Genomic DNA, 19,050 nt, shown 5'->3' with positions numbered 1-19,050 from the left:
CGGATCGTGTTTCTTTATCCAGTCTGAGACTCTCTGTCTCTTTATTGGTGCATTTAGTCCATTTACATTCAGTGTAATTATACATAAGTATGTGTTTAGTGCTGTCATTTTGATGCCTTTTTGTGTGTGTTGTTGACAATTTCATTTTTCCACTTACTTTTTTGTGCTGAGACGTTTTTCTTTGTAAATTGGGTGTCCCTCATTTTCATAGTATTTGACTTTATGTTTGCTGAGTCGTTACGTTTTTCTTGGTTTTTATTTTGAGTTATGGAGTTGTTATACCTCTTTGTGGTTACCTTAATATTTACCCCTATTTTTCTAAGTAAAAACCTAACTTGAATTGTCCTATATCGCCTTGTATCCCTCTCCATATGGCAGTTCTATGCCACTTGTATTTAGTCCTTCTTTTTGATTATTGTGATCTTTTACATATTGACTTCAAGATTCCTTGTTCTGTGCGTTTTTTCTTTTAATTAATCTTAACTTGTTTTTGTGATTTCCCTATTTGACTTGATATCAGGATGCTCTGTTCTGTGACCTTGTGTTGTGCTTGTATCTGATATTATTGGTTTTCTGACCAAACAATTTCCTTTAGTATTTCTTGTAGCTTTGGTTTGGTTTTTGCAAATTTTCTAAGCTTTTGTTTATCTGCAAATGTCTTAATTTTGCCTTCATATTTCAGAGAGAGTTTTGCTGGATATACGATCCTTGGCTGGCAGTTTTTCTCCTTCAGTGCTCTGTATATGTCATCCCATTGCCTTCTTGCCTGCATGGTTTCTGCTGAGTAGTCTAAACTTATTCTTATTGATTCTCCATTGTAGGAGACCTTTCTTTTATCCCTAGCTGCTTTTAAAATTTTCTCTTTGTCTTTGGTTTTGGCAAGTTTGATGATAATATGTCTTGGTGTTTTTCTTTTTGGATCAGTCTTAAATGGGGTTCAATGAGCATCTTGGATAGATATCCTTTCGTCTTTCATGATGTCAGGGAAGTTTTCTACCAACAGATCTTTAGCTATTCTCTCTGTGTTTTCTGTTTTCCCTCCCTGTTCTGGGACTCCAGTCACACGCAAGTTATTCTTCTTGATAGAGTCCCACATGATTCTCAGGGTTTCTTCATTTTTTAAAATTCTTTTATCTGATTTTTTTTTTTTTCAGCTGTATTGGTGTTAATTCCCTGGTCCTCCAGATTTCCCACTCTGCATTCTAATTGCTCGAGTCTGCTCCTCTGACTTCCTATTGCATTGTCTAATTCTGTAATTTTATTGTTAATCTTTTGGATTTCCGCATGCTGTCTCTCTATGGATTCTTGCAACTTATTAATTTTTCCACTATGTTCTTGAATAATCTTTTTGAGTTCTTCAACTGCTTTATCAGTGTGTTACTTGGCTTTTTCTGTAGATTGCCTTATTTCATTTCTGAGGTCATCCCTGATGTCTTGAAGTATTCTGTAAATTAGTTTTTTATATTCTGTATCTGGTAATTCCAGGATTGTATCTTCATTTGGGAAAGATTTTGATTCTTTAGTTTGGGGAGTTGTAGAAGTAGTCATGGTCTGCTTCTTTATGTGGTTTGGTATCGACTGCTGTCTCCGAGCCATCACTAAGATATTGTAGTGATTTATTCTATATTTGCTCACTGAGTCTTATCTTGTTTTGTTTTCTTTCAATATATGTAGATGGGCTACTAGATTGAGCTGTCTTGATTGTTGTAGCCCTTGACTCACTTATGTCCTGTTAGCAACTGGTTTGGGCTGTTACCAGATATATAAGCCTGAGTCCATTTACTATTCTTGAGTAATATCTGATTTTGGGTCCACCTAGAGAAGTAGTGGTGATAGTTGTGTGCACCAGACCTTAGGCCCCCAATGCAAGTACCTCTACAGATTGGTAGGTGTCACCCTCCTTAGACCCCTAAGGCAGGAGGCTAGGTGGTCTGGGGAGAGCTTCAGCCCTCAGTTCCCTGTTGTGGGTCAGTGAGGGCTCTGTTGAATAAGCAGAGATATCAGACCTGGGAAATTTGTCTTTCCAGTAAATCCACTAAAACAATTGCAGTGAGATCCCTATCAGAAATGCCTTTGCATTATAATAGCCACCTTGTTCCCTGTGGGGATGAAAGCCCGAGACTGTGGATCACATATGCTTGGCTGGAGCTGGTTCTGTGTTTTTAGTCCAATTAGGGAAGGATTTTTGGTCCCTGGATTTTTTGTAGTTGCTTCTCTCAAGCCAGAAGAACGGGTTAGGAAAAGACCAAAAAAAAAAAAAAAAAAGGAAAAGAAAAGAAAAACCACGGAGCAGTTCTCCCTCTGGCGCAGGAAATTCCAATGTTAATGGAGCCGCCTGGAAAGGGGAGGGGAGGGTTCAGATAAACAGGAGAGAGTAGCACCCCAGAATATAGACAAAGTTACTTATCTTGCTTGGGATGACTGTTTTATCTGAGATTCCTGAGGGGCACATCGACTGTGTGTGCTGGCTGGGTAGAGATTGCCCCTGAGGATCAGGCCCGCGTCCTGTGCTTGCGCTGTCTCAGAAGCTGTGGTCAGTTCCTCCGCTCCCAGTCCAAAGCCCAGCATCAAGGTTCCCCAGCTGGGACGCCGCACTCCAGGCTCCAAAACCAGTCGCTGCCTCCCGGTGACTTCTCCTCCTGTCAGCCGCGTCGCTGTGCTGCCTGTGTGCACTGGCTGGGCTTCCCCTGAGGTCAGTTCAGGGGGCTGGGGCTGCGCCCAGTGTTTGCACCGTCACAGGATACCGTGCTCAGCTCCCCTGCGCCCAGTCCAAAGCCCGGCACCAAGGTTTCCTGACTGGGACGCTGGCTCCAGTCTCCAAAAACAGTCGCTGCTTCCCCGTGGTTGTTCATTCTCAGTCTCTGTCACTCAGGTCAACTCTTTAAATCTGTGTTTGTTGGTCAGGGTTCGTAGATTTTTCATGTATGTGATCGATTCACTTGTTTTTCCGAGTCTTTGTTGCAAGGGGGATCCGAGGTAGCGTCTACCTAGCCAGCCATCTTGGCCCTGCCCCCCTGGTTTTTGACTCTTTAAAGAGGTCCTTTGCAGCAGGTTTATCCAAATACCCCTGGCAACCACTAATAAAATTTGGTTTCTAAATGCTTACCTGTTCTAGAGATTTCATATAAGTGGGATCACATAATCTTTGTTTTAATAGGCTTGTTTCACCTAGCATAATGTTTTTAAGGTTCTTCCATGTTGTATCATGTATTAAAAACCCAGTGCTGTCGATATTAGAGCTTTACTTTTCTTTATGGTTGAGTAATATTCCATTGTATGTATATACCACATTTTGTTTATCCATGTATCTCTTAATGGACACTTGGATTGTTTCCACCTTTTGGCTATTGTGTATAGTGATGCAATGGACATTGGTATACAAATACCTGTTTGAATTTCTCCTTTCCTTTGGGTATATACCTAGGAGTGAGAACTCCGGGAAAGAGCAGACATGAATGGCCAGGCAGGGCGCTTCTGTGGAAGTAGCTCACTCCAGTATAATTACAACAGTGGTAACTATCATTTCCTGGGGCATTACATTGTGCCAGGCATGATGCTGAGAGTTTACAGGGATCATCTCATTTAATCCTCACTGAAAAACCCATGAAGTACCTCCTCCCACCCCCACCTTTCATAAGAAGGCAATTGAGGGGTAAAGCAACTCGCTGGAGGTATGAAATTTCTAAGAGGTAGAGCTGGACTTGAACCCTAGACATCAGGATGCCTAAGCCTACACTCCCAACCACCGAGCTTACTCCTTCCCAGCGTCTCCCCTGAGTCCTTGCCCTTCTCTGGGCCATGTCGTTCAGAGGGTTCTCACACAGGGTGAGCTCACCTGGCCTCTCTGAGTCTCAGGTCCCTTACTTGTAAAATGAGGGAGCATGGGCTAGACATTCTTGAGCAGCAAAACTAAGTGAAATCAGATGGAAAATCCCAAGAGAGCAACACTGAATTATTTTCAGCTAGGATGTTCTAGCCTTTTTCCTCCCCTCCCATTCCAATAATTCTCACTGCCTTACAGTCCCCTTGACCTAGGCGAAGGCTCTACTGCATGTTAACTCACCCATGTTCAGGTGAAAATTCATCTCTAGGTGTCATGTGCATGAGTGTGTGTGTGTGTGCGTGTGTATATGTGTATGTGTGTGTGTACTGTGGCTGGAGGGGAAGTGACAGTTCTTAATGAGCAGATGGTGCTGGTGAAGATGAAAAGCCCAATGAGAAGTTGGAGATGGACATGTGCCAACAGGAGTAATGCTCAGGCTGGCTGACTCGGCACACCTGGCAGTGGGCTTGGGGTGGTGATGGACAGCCTAATGCTCCTTCTGCCCTCCTGGCTCCCCAAGTGCCCTCTCCCAGCTGAGCTCCTGGAGGGGCCAGAGGAACCTGATCCAGACCCCAGGGCAAAACCAGACAAGGGGCAGAACACCTCCAGGGAAGACTCATTATTCCTTTTGCCTTTTTGAAATTGAGATCAAATTAGAGGTCTTGTTTAAAAAAAAAAAGTCACCCGGTAGCTTCTGATTCCAGCACGCTGTGCTGCTGTGAAGCATTGGTGCTGGGAGCTGCCGGAGGTTGTGGTCAGCTGTACAACTCTTGCCTCCCTCCTAGGCACCCAGGGAGGGTGGGGCACGTGGCCTCAGGGGCTTGAGGAGAAACAGTAATGCTATCCTGATGAATACGTGGGTGGAGCCCCAGTTATTGGAGTTAACAAGTTTTCCTGGTTCTAAACTGAGGACAAATAATAAGTGACAGAGGAGCATCTGTGTGGGCAGGGAGACATTGATCTCAGCATCCAGGGCTGCCCATCACCACCAGACATGAATGACCAGGCAGGGAGGCATCTAAAGACCATTGTTGTGTCAGGGCTCCTGGTCTACATTTACACTGGGTCCTGCCAACGTGGTTGCAGCTCGGCCATAGGCCCTGGCAGGCTCCAGCCGAACAGCTTCTGGAGAGGAACACTGCCCCCTACTTGTAAGCCCTGGGTGTACTCAGAACCCCACCACTCCTGGACTCACTGCTGATCCATGCTACGACATGGGTGAACCTTGAAAACATCATGCTGAGTGAAATAAGTCAGTCCTAGAGGACAGATACTGTATGATCCCACTTACACGAAATATCTAAAATAGGCAAATGCATAGAGACCAAAGATTACCAGAGGTGGAAGGGAGGGGGAAATAGGCTATCATTTCTTAGGGGGCGCTGAGCTCCTGTTAAGGGTGATGAGAAAATCTGGAAATGGATAGTGGTGATGGTTGCCCAGCACAGCGACTGAATTGTATGGGTAAACAATGTTGAAATGGCAAATGTTTTGTTATATGTATACTTGCCACTATAATGATAATAATAATAATAAAAGGCCACTAGCTGGCAGCTGGGTCTTGGGGGACTCCCATATTTGCCACTGAGCCCAGGGGGAGAGGGAAGGTCGACATAAAAGCCAAATAACCACTCAATTCTTTGAGGCGGCGCACCTTGGAGGCTGAGCAGATTGGTGGGGTAGGAGGTAGAAGATAGTGAATGGAGGACAATTTCTGGTCACCATCAAATAAATGCCTTCTATTTGCCAGTCATCTGTGCTAAGCATTTCATATATATTACCTATACTTCATATATATTATATCCAAACCCCAGAACTCTGTGAGGTGGGGATTGTTGCTCCCAATTTACAGAGTGGAAACTGAGGCTCAGAGAAGTTACCTGTCTTTTCCCCAGGCTACATTTAATAAGTGGAGGAATCTTTTACGTGTGAAAGCAGTTAAAAAAAACACAGGCTGGGGGCCAAATCTGACTCCCTCACTGACTATGTGATCCTACATAAGGAAGTAATTATTCTCTTTATATCTTAGCTTCTTCACCCGTAAAGTGAGAATAAAACCTACCTCACAGGGTCTTTGCGAGGTTTATACGGGGCAAGATCTTTAAGCGTTTAGGGGTAGAATTCTTGCCTTCCGTGTGCGAGACCTGAGTTTGATTCCCAGTCGATGCAGCTCGTACACAGCCACCACACTTCTGTCAGTGGAGATTTGTGCGTGGTTACGATGCTGAACAAGCTTCAGTGGAGCTTCCAGGCTAAGACAGACTAAAGGCCTGTCGATCTACTTCTGAGAATCAGCCAATGAAAACCTCTCGGAGCACGACATGGATCACAACTGATCGCGGGGATAGTGCAGGGCCAAGCAGCTTTTCATTCTGTTGTGCGTGAGGTGTCTATGAGGTAGGGGCCAACTCGATGGCAGCTAACGACAACAACAGTGCCTGTGCAATGCATGGGCAAGGTTTATTCTCTCTCTGTGTTGCCCTGCAGGATGCCAGGCTATGAAGATCAAAACCTCTCTCATTGGGAAAGGAAGCCAATTCTGAACGTGTGTTTTCTCTACTTCCAGTTTCTCTCTCTTTTAATCTGGTCCTCTGGAGAGCCCATATTCCCAAGGCATTTAGAAAAGGAGGCTTATTGTTGAAAAAAGTTATGTAGGATTAAATGTCATCTGGCCTCAGGATATTTCCAGGTAGTACTATCCTTCACTCAATTCTCCAAGCCAAAAGGCTCTTGTTCTAAGGCCCCCAGATTGCACCTCCTGACCTGTTGCAGCATCTCACGCCCCTTCCTGTTATTTCTTGCCAACTTTTAACCTTGACCCCAACTCACTGCCCACTATAGGCGATGTTGTTACATTGTTAATGAAGATGGTGGACGGCTGTTTACCATCCATTACATACAACTCTGCTGTGGCTTGAGGATGGTTCTTAATTTCCGTCTTGGCCATACGTGCTTTACGATGAACAATCCTAGTTCCCCTGCCCGCTGAACCAGCAGAGTTTGCCCTCCTGGAAACAAGCCGTGACCTCTGGGGTGGTAAGAAGTTCCCGGGTGGCACAAATGGTTATGCTCTGAGCTACTAACTGAAAGGCTGGTGTTGAAGCCCAACCAGAGGCACCTCGAAAGAAAGGCCGGATGATCTGCTTCTAGAAGGTCACGGCCATGAAAACCCTATGATGCACAGTTCTATTCTGCAACACATGGGGTCACCATAAGTCAGAGTTGGCTCGGCAACAACTGGTTTGGGTTTTTTGGTCCGAGGGTGGGGAGGATGACACAGGTGGCTCCTGGCACATGGAGATGAGGCCCTTCTTAAACGCTTAATTGGTTTTTTCCATGCTGCCTGGAAGTCCATTATCCTTGCATGTGTTAGAGATAACAAGATTAGAGGAGGTAGCTCCGCATGGAGAGGGAGAACACTAGTATGCAAAACATCTCTTCCCACCTGCTCCTCAGGTGCAGCCAGACCTGCCTCCAAAGTGGGGAAGGTTACTGCTCTCAGCAGGCACTTGGAAGCAAAGATGGATATTATCTGATATTCCTCACTCTTTGGGGAAGAGATTACACATATAATAGCCCTTTTCAAGAGCCAGGAAGGATGAGTGCAGCCCATGAGTGGGAGAAGGAGGGGCCTGAACTTCAAATCAAAGGAGATAAGCCTGTTGGGTATCTACACAGACAGCCTTTTCCATTTTTAAAGCTCCACTGAATTTCCTCCGAAAACAACAAATTTTGCAACCTCTAATTTTCTTCTTCTCAGTGCTCTGTTTAGCATCAAGTCATTTCTCTCTCTTTGCAATTCGGTAGCTTCGTGAAGGGTGTTTGTCTGCATGATGGGAGGAAGTGGGGTAGATCTGGACTCTCTTTGTGGCCTGTCATTTGCCTGCCGCCCGGGGACATCGTTTGTGGGGCCATCACTAAGTACTCTGGTAAGCCCCCTCCAGCCCTACGTGGTGTACCCATTCCTGAGGGTCTGGGGGTCATTGATTTCTTTCCACCCCCCCAAAAGTGCCAATTAGCTATTTTGGTTTTAGGGAGAATTCTTCATTTAAGCCAAGGGCTATGTCACCTGTGAAGAACCATGTCTTCGAGTGTGTAGAATAAAATCTCCTAGGAGGGTTTCCTTTCTTATGTGCTTCAGAAAACGTCCAGCTGATTCCTTAAAGGGTGCATGCTTTGCCCTTTTCCAGGTCCTTCACACTTAACCCAGCCGATGTCATAGTTAACCCCTTAACCTCAGGATGGAGCCTGGTAACCTCTAATATTTGTGTAGCACATTATAATTCCCAAAATGCCTCCACCTCCAAGACCGCATTTAGCCTTCCCTCTATAGGTATAATTCTAGGTTTTACAGAAAAAGCAACCAAAGCTCAGAGAGGTTAAGCAACTTGCCCAAAGTCACACAGATGGCAGGTAGAAGGACAGGGCCAAGTCTTCGGAGGTCTGACCTGGGACTCTTGGCACTCACCCTATCACGCAGGTCCTGCCTCCTACCCTCAAATGGTCAGGTGATTGTGGTGAAAAGCTGAAGAGCAGCACGACTTACTGGATTTTTCCCTTCAGTGGCCCTGTCAGTTTAGAGTGGCCCCTGGGCAACTGAGAGGGAGCAGTGTCTTTGAGGATGCAGGTGAGGGTGCGAGGTGGGTCAGGGAGGTGATACGTCTGTATCAGTCAGGGTTCAGTTAATACGTCTGTATCAGCCAGGGTTCAGTTAATACGTCTGTATCAGCCAGGGTTCAGTTAATACGTCTGTATCAGTCAGGGTTCAGTTAATACGTCTGTATCAGTCAGGGTTCAGTTAATACGTCTGTATCAGCCAGGGTTCAGTTAATACGTCTGTATCAGCCAGGGTTCAGTTAATACGTCTGTATCAGCCAGGGTTCAGTTAATACGTCTGTATCAGCCAGGGTTCAGTTAATACGTCTGTATCAGTCAGGGTTCAGGTAATACGTCTGTATCAGCCAGGGTTCAGTTAATACGTCTGTATCAGCCAGGGTTCAGTTAATACGTCTGTATCAGCCAGGGTTCAGGTAATACGTCTGTATCAGCCAGGGTTCAGTTAATGCGTCTGTATCAGCCAGGGTTCAGTTAATACGTCTGTATCAGCCAGGGTTCAGTTAATACGTCTGTATCAGTCAGGGTTCAGTTAATACGTCTGTATCAGCCAGGGTTCAGTTAATACGTCTGTATCAGTCAGGGTTCAGTTGATACGTCTGTATCAGTCAGGGTTCAGTTGATACGTCTGTATCAGTCAGGGTTCAGGTGATACGTCTGTATCAGTCAGGGTTCAGTTAATGCGTCTGTATCAGTCAGGGTTCAGGTAATACGTCTGTATCAGTCAGGGTTCAGTTAATACGTCTGTATCAGCCAGGGTTCAGTTAATACGTCTGTATCAGCCAGGGTTCAGTTAATACGTCGGTATCAGCCAGGGTTCAGTTAATACGTCTGTATCAGCCAGGGTTCAGTTAATACGTCGGTATCAGCCAGGGTTCAGTTAATAAGTCTGTATCAGCCAGGGTTCAGGTAATACGTCTGTATCAGCCAGGGTTCAGTTAATGCGTCTGTATCAGCCAGGGTTCAGTTAATACGTCTGTATCAGTCAGGGTTCAGTTAATACGTCTGTATCAGTCAGGGTTCAGTTAATACGTCTGTATCAGCCAGGGTTCAGTTAATGCGTCTGTATCAGCCAGGGTTCAGTTAATACGTCTGTATCAGCCAGGGTTCAGTTAATACGTCTGTATCAGCCAGGGTTCAGCTAATACGTCTGTATCAGCCAGGGTTCAGCTAATACGTCTGTATCAGCCAGGGTTCAGTTAATACGTCTGTATCAGCCAGGGTTCAGTTAATACGTCTGTATCAGCCAGGGTTCAGTTAATACGTCTGTATCAGCCAGGGTTCAGTTAATACGTCTGTATCAGCCAGGGTTCAGTTAATACGTCTGTATCAGTCAGGGTTCAGGTAATACGTCTGTATCAGCCAGGGTTCAGTTAATACGTCTGTATCAGCCAGGGTTCAGTTAATGCGTCTGTATCAGCCAGGGTTCAGGTAATACGTCTGTATCAGCCAGGGTTCAGTTAATGCGTCTGTATCAGCCAGGGTTCAGTTAATACGTCTGTATCAGTCAGGGTTCAGTTGATACGTCTGTATCAGTCAGGGTTCAGTTGATACGTCTGTATCAGTCAGGGTTCAGTTGATACATCTGTATCAGTCAGGGTTCAGTTGATACGTCTGTATCAGTCAGGGTTCAGTTGATACGTCTGTATCAGCCAGGGTTCAGTTGATACGTCTGTATCAGTCAGGGTTCAGTTGATACGTCTGTATCAGCCAGGGTTCAGTTAATACGTCTGTATCAGTCAGGGTTCAGTTAATGCGTCTGTATCAGTCAGGGTTCAGTTAATACGTCTGTATCAGTCAGGGTTCAGTTAATACGTCTGTATCAGCCAGGGTTCAGTTAATACGTCTGTATCAGTCAGGGTTCAGTTGATACGTCTGTATCAGTCAGGGTTCAGTTGATACGTCTGTATCAGTCAGGGTTCAGGTGATACGTCTGTATCAGTCAGGGTTCAGTTAATGCGTCTGTATCAGTCAGGGTTCAGGTAATACGTCTGTATCAGTCAGGGTTCAGTTAATACGTCTGTATCAGCCAGGGTTCAGTTAATACGTCTGTATCAGCCAGGGTTCAGTTAATACGTCTGTATCAGCCAGGGTTCAGTTAATACGTCTGTATCAGCCAGGGTTCAGTTAATACGTCGGTATCAGCCAGGGTTCAGTTAATACGTCTGTATCAGCCAGGGTTCAGGTAATACGTCTGTATCAGCCAGGGTTCAGTTAATGCGTCTGTATCAGCCAGGGTTCAGTTAATACGTCTGTATCAGTCAGGGTTCAGTTAATACGTCTGTATCAGCCAGGGTTCAGTTAATACGTCTGTATCAGCCAGGGTTCAGTTAATGCGTCTGTATCAGCCAGGGTTCAGTTAATACGTCTGTATCAGCCAGGGTTCAGTTAATACGTCTGTATCAGCCAGGGTTCAGTTAATACGTCTGTATCAGCCAGGGTTCAGTTAATACGTCTGTATCAGCCAGGGTTCAGTTAATACGTCTGTATCAGCCAGGGTTCAGTTAATACGTCTGTATCAGCCAGGGTTCAGTTAATACGTCTGTATCAGCCAGGGTTCAGTTAATACGTCTGTATCAGCCAGGGTTCAGTTAATACGTCTGTATCAGCCAGGGTTCAGTTAATACGTCTGTATCAGCCAGGGTTCAGTTAATACGTCTGTATCAGCCAGGGTTCAGGTAATGCGTCTGTATCAGCCAGGGTTCAGTTAATGCGTCTGTATCAGCCAGGGTTCAGTTGATACGTCTGTATCAGCCAGAGTTCAGTTGATACGTCTGTATCAGTCAGGGTTCAGTTGATACGTCTGTATCAGTCAGGGTTCAGTTGATACGTCTGTATCAGTCAGGGTTCAGTTGATACGTCTGTATCAGTCAGGGTTCAGTTGATACGTCTGTATCAGTCAGGGTTCAGTTGATACGTCTGTATCAGCCAGGGTTCAGTTGATACGTCTGTATCAGTCAGGGTTCAGTTAATGCGTCTGTATCAGTCAGGGTTCAGTTAATACGTCTGTATCAGCCAGGGTTCAGTTAATACGTCTGTATCAGTCAGGGTTCAGTTAATACGTCTGTATCAGCCAGGGTTCAGTTAATACGTCTGTATCAGCCAGGGTTCAGGTAATACGTCTGTATCAGCCAGGGTTCAGTTAATACGTCTGTATCAGTCAGGGTTCAGCGCGGAAACAGGGCCCCGGCTTTGGCAATTTCAGAGAATACTTTAACACACAGACTCACGAGCTCGGCTGCAGGAGGGCGCTAGGCTGGGCCTCCAGGAGTGAGTCCCCTCCAGGAGTGAGTCCCCTCCAGGAGTGAGGAGTCCCCTCCAGGAGTGAGTCCCCTCCAGGAGTGAGTCCCCTCCAGGAGTGAGGAGTCCCCTCCAGGAGTGAGGAGTCCCCTCCAGGAGTGAGTCCCCTCCAGGAGTGAGGAGTCCCCTCCAGGAGTGAGGAGTCCCCTCCAGGAGTGAGGAGTCCCCACCAGGAGTGAGGAGTCCCCTCCAGGAGTGAGGAGTCCCCTCCAGGAGTGAGGAGTCCCCTCCAGGAGTGAGGAGTCCCCTCCAGGAGTGAGGAGTCCCCTCCAGGTAAGGAGTCCCCTCCAGGAGTGAGGAGTCCCCTCCAGGAGTGAGGAGTCCCCTCCAGGAGTGAGGAGTCCCCTCCAGGAGTGAGGAGTCCCCTCCAGGAGTGAGGAGTCCCCTCCAGGAGGGAGGAGTCCCCTCCAGGAGGGAGGAGTCCCCTCCAGGAGTGAGGAGTCCCCTCCAGGTAAGGAGTCCCCTCCAGGAGTGAGGAGTCCCCTCCAGGAGTGAGGAGTCCCCTCCAGGAGTGAGGAGTCCCCTCCAGGAGTGAGGAGTCCTCTCCAGGAGTGAGGAGTCCCCTCCAGGAGCGAGTCCCCTCCAGGAGCGAGTCCCCTCCAGGAGCGAGGCCCCTCCAGGAGCGAGTCCCCTCCAGGAGCGAGTCCCCTCCAGGAGCGAGTCCCCTCCAGGAGTGAGTCCCAGGGCCTTACAGAGCTCCCCTGCCGGGGAGCCACTACCCACCACTTGAACCACTGGACTCAAGAGTACATGCCACAGCTGAGACCCCGGCTTTAGCAAGCTGCCACCGTCATGATGCCGCTATTTCCTGGTACTCCTAAAGCTGCAAAATGGACGTGAAATGCTGCTGCAGAAAAACCTGCTATTTCTAGCATGTTGCTGACAGAAAACAGCCAAAAGGGCAGGGATCGGCAGACTCTAATTTCCATCTGGAGCCATCACTACAAGGGAGTCTGGGGAACGTGTTTTTTTTTTTGCTGGTTTCCAGCCTCTGCAGAACGGGAAGAAACTAGAAGGGTATGAAGGACATTGACTAGGCCATCCAGGATTTCCCACCCCGTAGCGAATCTGCTGCCTTCTCTCTCATTACCACTGGAAAACCCAAGGGATGAAACACTCAGAAACCCAATATTCAGTTCTGGAGTGGGTATTTAAAAGGTGTTTATTAACACAGGAACAACCCACAGCATAGAGTTGTTTACTTGCAGAAACGTACACAGGCTCCATGTCTCTCAATCTTTGATGTGCTTCACTGTCGAGCTGAGGATCTCTAGCCCATGAAGCTCTCCCAGCTGAGCGGCGTACCTGTTGCGATCAAACACAAAATTCAGGACATGAGTGCCATGGTTCAACTTCTGGCGCCCAGGCCCTTTGCAGATACAAGCTGACAGAATGTCAGTCCTATGGACTCTGGGAACAAAAAGGAAGTGGCTGTGGCACTGGGGAGCCCTCAAGACCACAGGGAGGTAAGGTCCTTGGAGGCCCACAGAACACTGAAAATGCTCTTGGTGGGGACAGCAGACATGACAGGCTGACTGGATAGGACTTCGCTCTCTGGAACTCCCTGGCAGCTTGCCACTTTGAGCTCATCCTGGCTAAAGTGCCTTGCCTTCTGTGGAAGATTTCATTTATTCCTTCCATTTAAACAAATCTATTCCTCCCATTTAAATAATCAAACTGAACTTGAAAGGACCCAAGATGTCATCCAGGCCAACCCTCTCATTCTACAGAGGAGAAACTAGAGGTGCTCAGGCGTGAAGGGAAGGAGCCTGCCAGGCCAAAGCTGGACCCCTCCTTCTGTGCCAGGTACCATCACTGAGCTACAGGTGAGCGCCTTCCTGAGACACCTATGATTAGGTGCTGAGGTACATCAGAACAGGGCCAGAGCAGAAGTCTGAGCTAAGGGAGAAGCAGCGTACCCAGTTAAAGCACTGAGCACTGGCCCCGGCTGGCTGGGTGGCCTCAGCCATGCTGCTCTGCATCTCTGCTTCAGTGTTCTCCAGCATGAACATGTTATCCCCACTGGATATGCTCCCATTTATTTGAGACCAGGCAAAAAAGTGAAATGGGGGTCTAATTGTTTCTGGAAAAGATGGGAAGAGAGAAAGGAGGGCATCAAAAGGGAGATGGTGCGAAAGGAAGGAGGAGAAGAAAGAGAAGGATGAAGAATGGGGGATGAGATGGAGAGACAACAACAGCAGCGAGTGAGTGCAGGGCATGAAAGCCCTGTCAGACAAATGTATTCCCCTCTTTGGCTGAAGAGTGAGAGCCCCCCAGTTCCAGTTCCCTCAAGGAAGGCTTCCCCCAGAGAAGCAGCTACTGGGAGCCCAACATGTGTCTGCACAGAGGGCACGAAGGCTCCCAGACCATGGATTTCTGTTTGTTCTGTGTGGCGCAGCATTACGGTTTCCACTGAGTTCATCCCAACCCATAGCAACCCCACGTGTGTCAGAGCAGAACTGTGCTCCATGGGGTTTTCAATGGCTGATTTTTCAGAAGTAGATCGTCAGATCTTTCTTCCAAGGTAACTCTTGGTGGACTAGAATTGCTACCCCTTCGGTTAGTAGCCAAGCATGTTAACCATTTGCACCGCCCAGGGACAGGGTTTCAGTCAAAACACAGCACTCGTCCGTCCCGCAGCCCCTGGGATATGACTGACGCCTGGGCGGGGGCGGGCCAGCGGCCACTGCGCACCTCGGCTCAGCTGTGCACAGCTTCCCCAGAGCGACCCCTGCATTCAGCTGCACAGCCGTCTTCTGGGCGTCGCCGCCTGCATGCTTTAACAAGATCTTCACAATTTCCGTCTTCAGCAGGGAAGAGGCTGCGTTTGGCACCTCCATGCAGTTACCAAGGCAGAGGGCGGCATTTCCCACCAGGATATCATCCTCTGAGCTAAGCAACTTCATTAAAACACTGAACTCTACAGGTAAGGAAGAGAACAAACATCACTTCCAGCAAATCCCCAAATGGGAGGCTAGCAGAGGGGCATTGGACAGATGGAGCGCTGAAGGAGGACGTGTTCACGAACCCATTCAGCAAATGTTTATTGAACACCTACGAACTCCTTAACTTCTTGCTCTATCCCTGATGTATCTCACACCCAGAACAGAGCCCGGCACAACATAGTTGCTGCATGAACGAATGCTATGTGTCAAGACACTATTCCACAGCACTGGGGACAGCAGTGAACAAAGCAGACAAAAACTTTGCCCTGTAGCCCCGTACATTCTCGTGGTTGGAGACAGACGATAAGTAAAACCAAAACCAAACACTGACTGCCATCCAGTTGATTATGACTCATAGTGACCCTATACGACAGAGTAGAACTGCCCTACAGAGTTTCCAAGAAGTGGCTGGTGGATTTGAACTGCCAACCTTTTGGTTAGCAGCTGAATTCTTAATCACTGCACCAGCAGAGCTCCAGTGATAAGTAAAGCATTTGATATGTCAGATAATGGTAAATGCTGTGGATGAAAACGAAGCAAGGAAGAGGGTAGTGTGTACAGGGTTGGGCCTGAGTGATGCAATTTTACAGAAGTGGAGGAGTGAGCCCTGTGGCTATCTGGGGGAAGTGCATTTCAGGGAAAGAGGAGTGCAAGTTCAAAGGCCCTGAGGTAGGAGTGTGTGGCATATTTGAAACAGAATAAGGAGGCCCATGTGGCTGAAGGAGAATATGCAAGAAAAAGAATACCGGGACTTGGGGCCAGAGAGCTTTTGCTCTGAAAATAACGTGGATAACTGAATAAGATGAGAAGCCACTGAGATGTTTTAAGAGAACGACATATGAACTGATTCACACTTCTAAGGGTGGACTCTGGCTGCTGTGTTGAGAATAAACTATGGGGCAAAAGCAGAATCAGGAAGGCTAGTGAGGAGGCTAGTGCAATAATCCAAATGAAAGGTAATAGTGCCTTGGACCAGGAAGTGGAAGTGATAAGAACTGGTAAGATTCTGAATATATTTTGATGGTAGAGCTGACAGGATTTGCTGATGGGTTGGACACAGTACAAGAAATAAAAAGAGGACTCAAGGATGACTCCAGTGATTGCATTTATGAGATGCTGTTAGCATTTATGAGATAGGGAAGGCAATAGAAAATGGTTTCTAAAGCTTCCCCTTACACTGACCTAACAAAGGTTCTCTTCCTTCAGGGACAAAAAAACCTTCAACCTTTAGTGAACAAGGAAAATATCAGAGTCTGTGCCTCACTTTAGGAGTCCCTGAGTGGCTCAAACAATTAAGCGCTTGACTACTAACCAGAAGGTTGGCAGCTTTAGTCTAGTAACTTAAATTGGCTGTAGTTATTCATAGCCTGCTGGTCCATGTCTGGGCAGGACCTGATGACACCCAAACTCCAATGGAGAAGTTCAGCTAAGACATCTGGGCAAACCTCTAGTCATCAAGGATGAGCCGGAAGTAAGAGAAGTAAAATTCTAGGAAAATTTTCTGATGTAACCAGTGTTAGTATTTCTCTAGCATTAGTAGCTCTTCCCCCCATGCGTCTGTCAGTTTGTCGTACTGTGGGGGCTTGCGTGTTGCTGTGATGCTGGAAGCTATGCCACTGGTATTCAGATACCAGCAGGCTCACCCATGGAGGACAAGTTTCAGCTGAGCTTCCAGACTAAGACAGACTAGGAAGAAGGACCCAGCAGTCTAGTTCTGAAAAGCATTAGCCAGTGAAAACCTTATGAATAGCAGCGGAACACTGTCTGCTATAGTGCTGGAAGATGAGCCCCCCAGGGTGGAAGGCACTCAAAAGATGACTGGAGAAGAGCTAGCTGCCTCCTCAAAGTAGCGTCGACCTTAATGATGTGGATGGAGTAAAGATTTCGGGACCTTCATTTGCTGATGTGGCATGACTCAAAATGAGAAGAAACAGCTGCAGACATCCATTAATAATCGGAACCTGGAATGTATGAAGTATGAATCTGGGAAAACTGGAAATCATCAAAAATGAAATGGAACACATAAAGATCGATATCCTAGGCATTAGTGAGCTGAAATGGACTGGTACTGGCCATTTTGAATCAGACAATCATACGGTCCACTATGCCGGGAGTGACAACTTGAAGAGGAATGGTGTTGCACTCGTCGAAAAAAAGGACATTTCAAGATCTATCCTGAAGTACAATGCTGTCAGTGATAGGATAATATCCGTATACTTGCAAGGAAGACCAGTTAATACGACTCTTATTCAAATTTACACACCAGCCACTTAGGCCAAAGATGAAGAAATTGAAGATTTTTATCAGCTGCTGCAGTCTGAAATTGATCAAATATACCATCAGGATGCATTGATAATTACTGGTGATTGGAATGTGAAAGCTGGAAACAAAGACGAAGGATCGGCAGTTGGAAAATATGGCCTTGGTCATAGAAACAATGCTGGAGATCAAATGACAGAATTTTGCAAGACCAACGATTTCTTCACTGCAAATACCTTCTTTCACCAACATAAACAGCGACTATACACATGGACCTTGCCAGATGGAACGCACAGGAATCAAAAGGACTACATCTGTGGAAAGAAACGACGGAAAACTCAATATCATCAGTTAGAACAAGGCCGGAGGCCGACTGTGGAACAGACCATCAATTGCTCATAGGCAAGTTCAAGCTGAAACTGAAGAAAATCAGAACAAGTCCATGAGAGCCAAAATATGACCTTGAGTATACCCCACCTGAATTTAGAGACCATCTCAAGAATAGATTTAATGCGTTGAACACTAGTGAACAAAGAACAGATGAGTTGTGGAATGACATCAAAGACATCATACATGAAGAAAGCGAGAGGTCATTGAAAAGACAGGAGAGAAAGAAAAGACCAAGATGGGTATCAGAGGAGACTCTGAAACTTGCTCACGAACGTTGAGCAGCTAAAGCAAATGGAAGAAATGATGAAGTAAAAGAACTTAATGGAAGATTTCAAAGGGTGGCTTGAGAAGACAAAGTAAAGTATTATAATGACATGTGCAAAGAGCTGGAGATAGAAAACCAAAAGGGAAGAACACGCTTAGCATTTCTTAAGCTGAAAGAACTGAGGAAAAATTCAAGCCTCGAGTTGCAATAGTGAAGGATTGTGTGAGGAAAACATTAAATGATGCAGGAAGCATCAAATGAAGATGGAAGGAATACACAGAGTCGTTATACCAAAAAGAATTAGTCAGTGTTCAGCTATTTCAAGAGGTAGCATATGATCAAGAACCGATGGTACTAAAGGAAGAAATCCAAGCTGCTCTGAAGGCACTGTCGAAAAACAAGGCTCCAGGAATTGACAGAATATCAATTGAGATGTTTCAACAAACGGATGCAGCACTGGAGGTACTCACTCATCTATGCTAAGAAATATGGAAGACAGCTTCCTGGCCAACTCACTGGAAGAGATCCATATTTATGCCTATTCCCAGGAAAGGTGGTCGAACCGAATGTGGAAATTATAGAACAATATCATTAATATCACACACAAGCAAAATTTTGCTGAAGTTCATTCAAAAATGGCTGCAGCAGTATATTGAAAGGGAACTGCCAGAAATTCAGGCCGGTTTCAAAAGAGGACGGGGAACCAGGGATATCATTGCTGATGTCAGATGGATCCTGGCTGAAAGCAGAGAATACCAGAAGGATCTCTACCTGTGTTTTATTGACTCTGCAAAGGCATTCGACTGTGTGGATCATAACAAACTATGGATAACATTGCAAAGAATGGGAATTCCAGAACACTTAATTGTGCTCATGAGGAACCTTTACATAGATCAAGAGGCAGTTGTTCGGACAGAACAAGGGGATACTGAGTGGTTTAATGTCAGGAAAGGTGTGCGTCAGGGTTGTGTCCTTTCACCATACCTATTCAATCTATATGCTGAGCAAATAATCTGAGAAGCTGGACTATATGAAGAACGGGGCATCAGGATTGGAGGAAGGCTCATTAACAACCTGCGTTATCCAGATGACACAACATTGACTGCTGAAAGTGAAAAGGACGTGAAGCACTTAGAAATGAAGATCAAAGACCACAGCCTTCAGTATGGATTGCACTTCAACATAAAGAAAACAAAAATCCCCACAATTGGACCAATGAGCAGCATCATGAAAAATGGAGAAAAGATTGAAGTTGTCAAGGATTTCGTTTTACTTGGATCCACAATCAACACCCGTGGAAGCAGCAGCCAAGAAATCAAACGATGCACTGCATTGGGCAAATTTGCTGCAAAGGACCTCTTTAAAGTATTGAAAAGGAAAGATGTCACCTTGAAGACTAAGGTGTGCCTGACCCAATTTTTCAATTGCATCATATGCATGTGAAAGCTGGACAA

General features: G+C 46.3%; 1 protein-coding gene across 1 annotated transcript in view; it reads right to left on the bottom strand.

Moving 5' to 3' along the window:
• Positions 1-12,883: 12,883 nt before the first annotated feature.
• The window catches only part of TTC12 (tetratricopeptide repeat domain 12), an 86,450-nt gene continuing 80,283 nt past the window's right edge, over positions 12,884-19,050 (bottom strand). The window contains exons 21-22 of the mRNA XM_049857089.1: positions 14,432-14,657; positions 12,884-13,042 (exon numbers count right to left, since the gene is read on the bottom strand). Coding sequence (XP_049713046.1) covers positions 12,970-13,042; positions 14,432-14,657 — 299 coding nt within the window. The 3' untranslated portion in view covers positions 12,884-12,969. The remainder of the gene's footprint in view (positions 13,043-14,431; positions 14,658-19,050) is intronic.

This window comes from Elephas maximus, chromosome 17, assembly GCF_024166365.1.
Source record: "Elephas maximus indicus isolate mEleMax1 chromosome 17, mEleMax1 primary haplotype, whole genome shotgun sequence".
In the NCBI taxonomy this organism is placed as follows: Eukaryota; Metazoa; Chordata; class Mammalia; order Proboscidea; family Elephantidae; genus Elephas; species Elephas maximus.
Note: the sequence above shows the minus strand (reverse complement) of the source record. Positions and strands in the feature narration are given on the sequence as shown.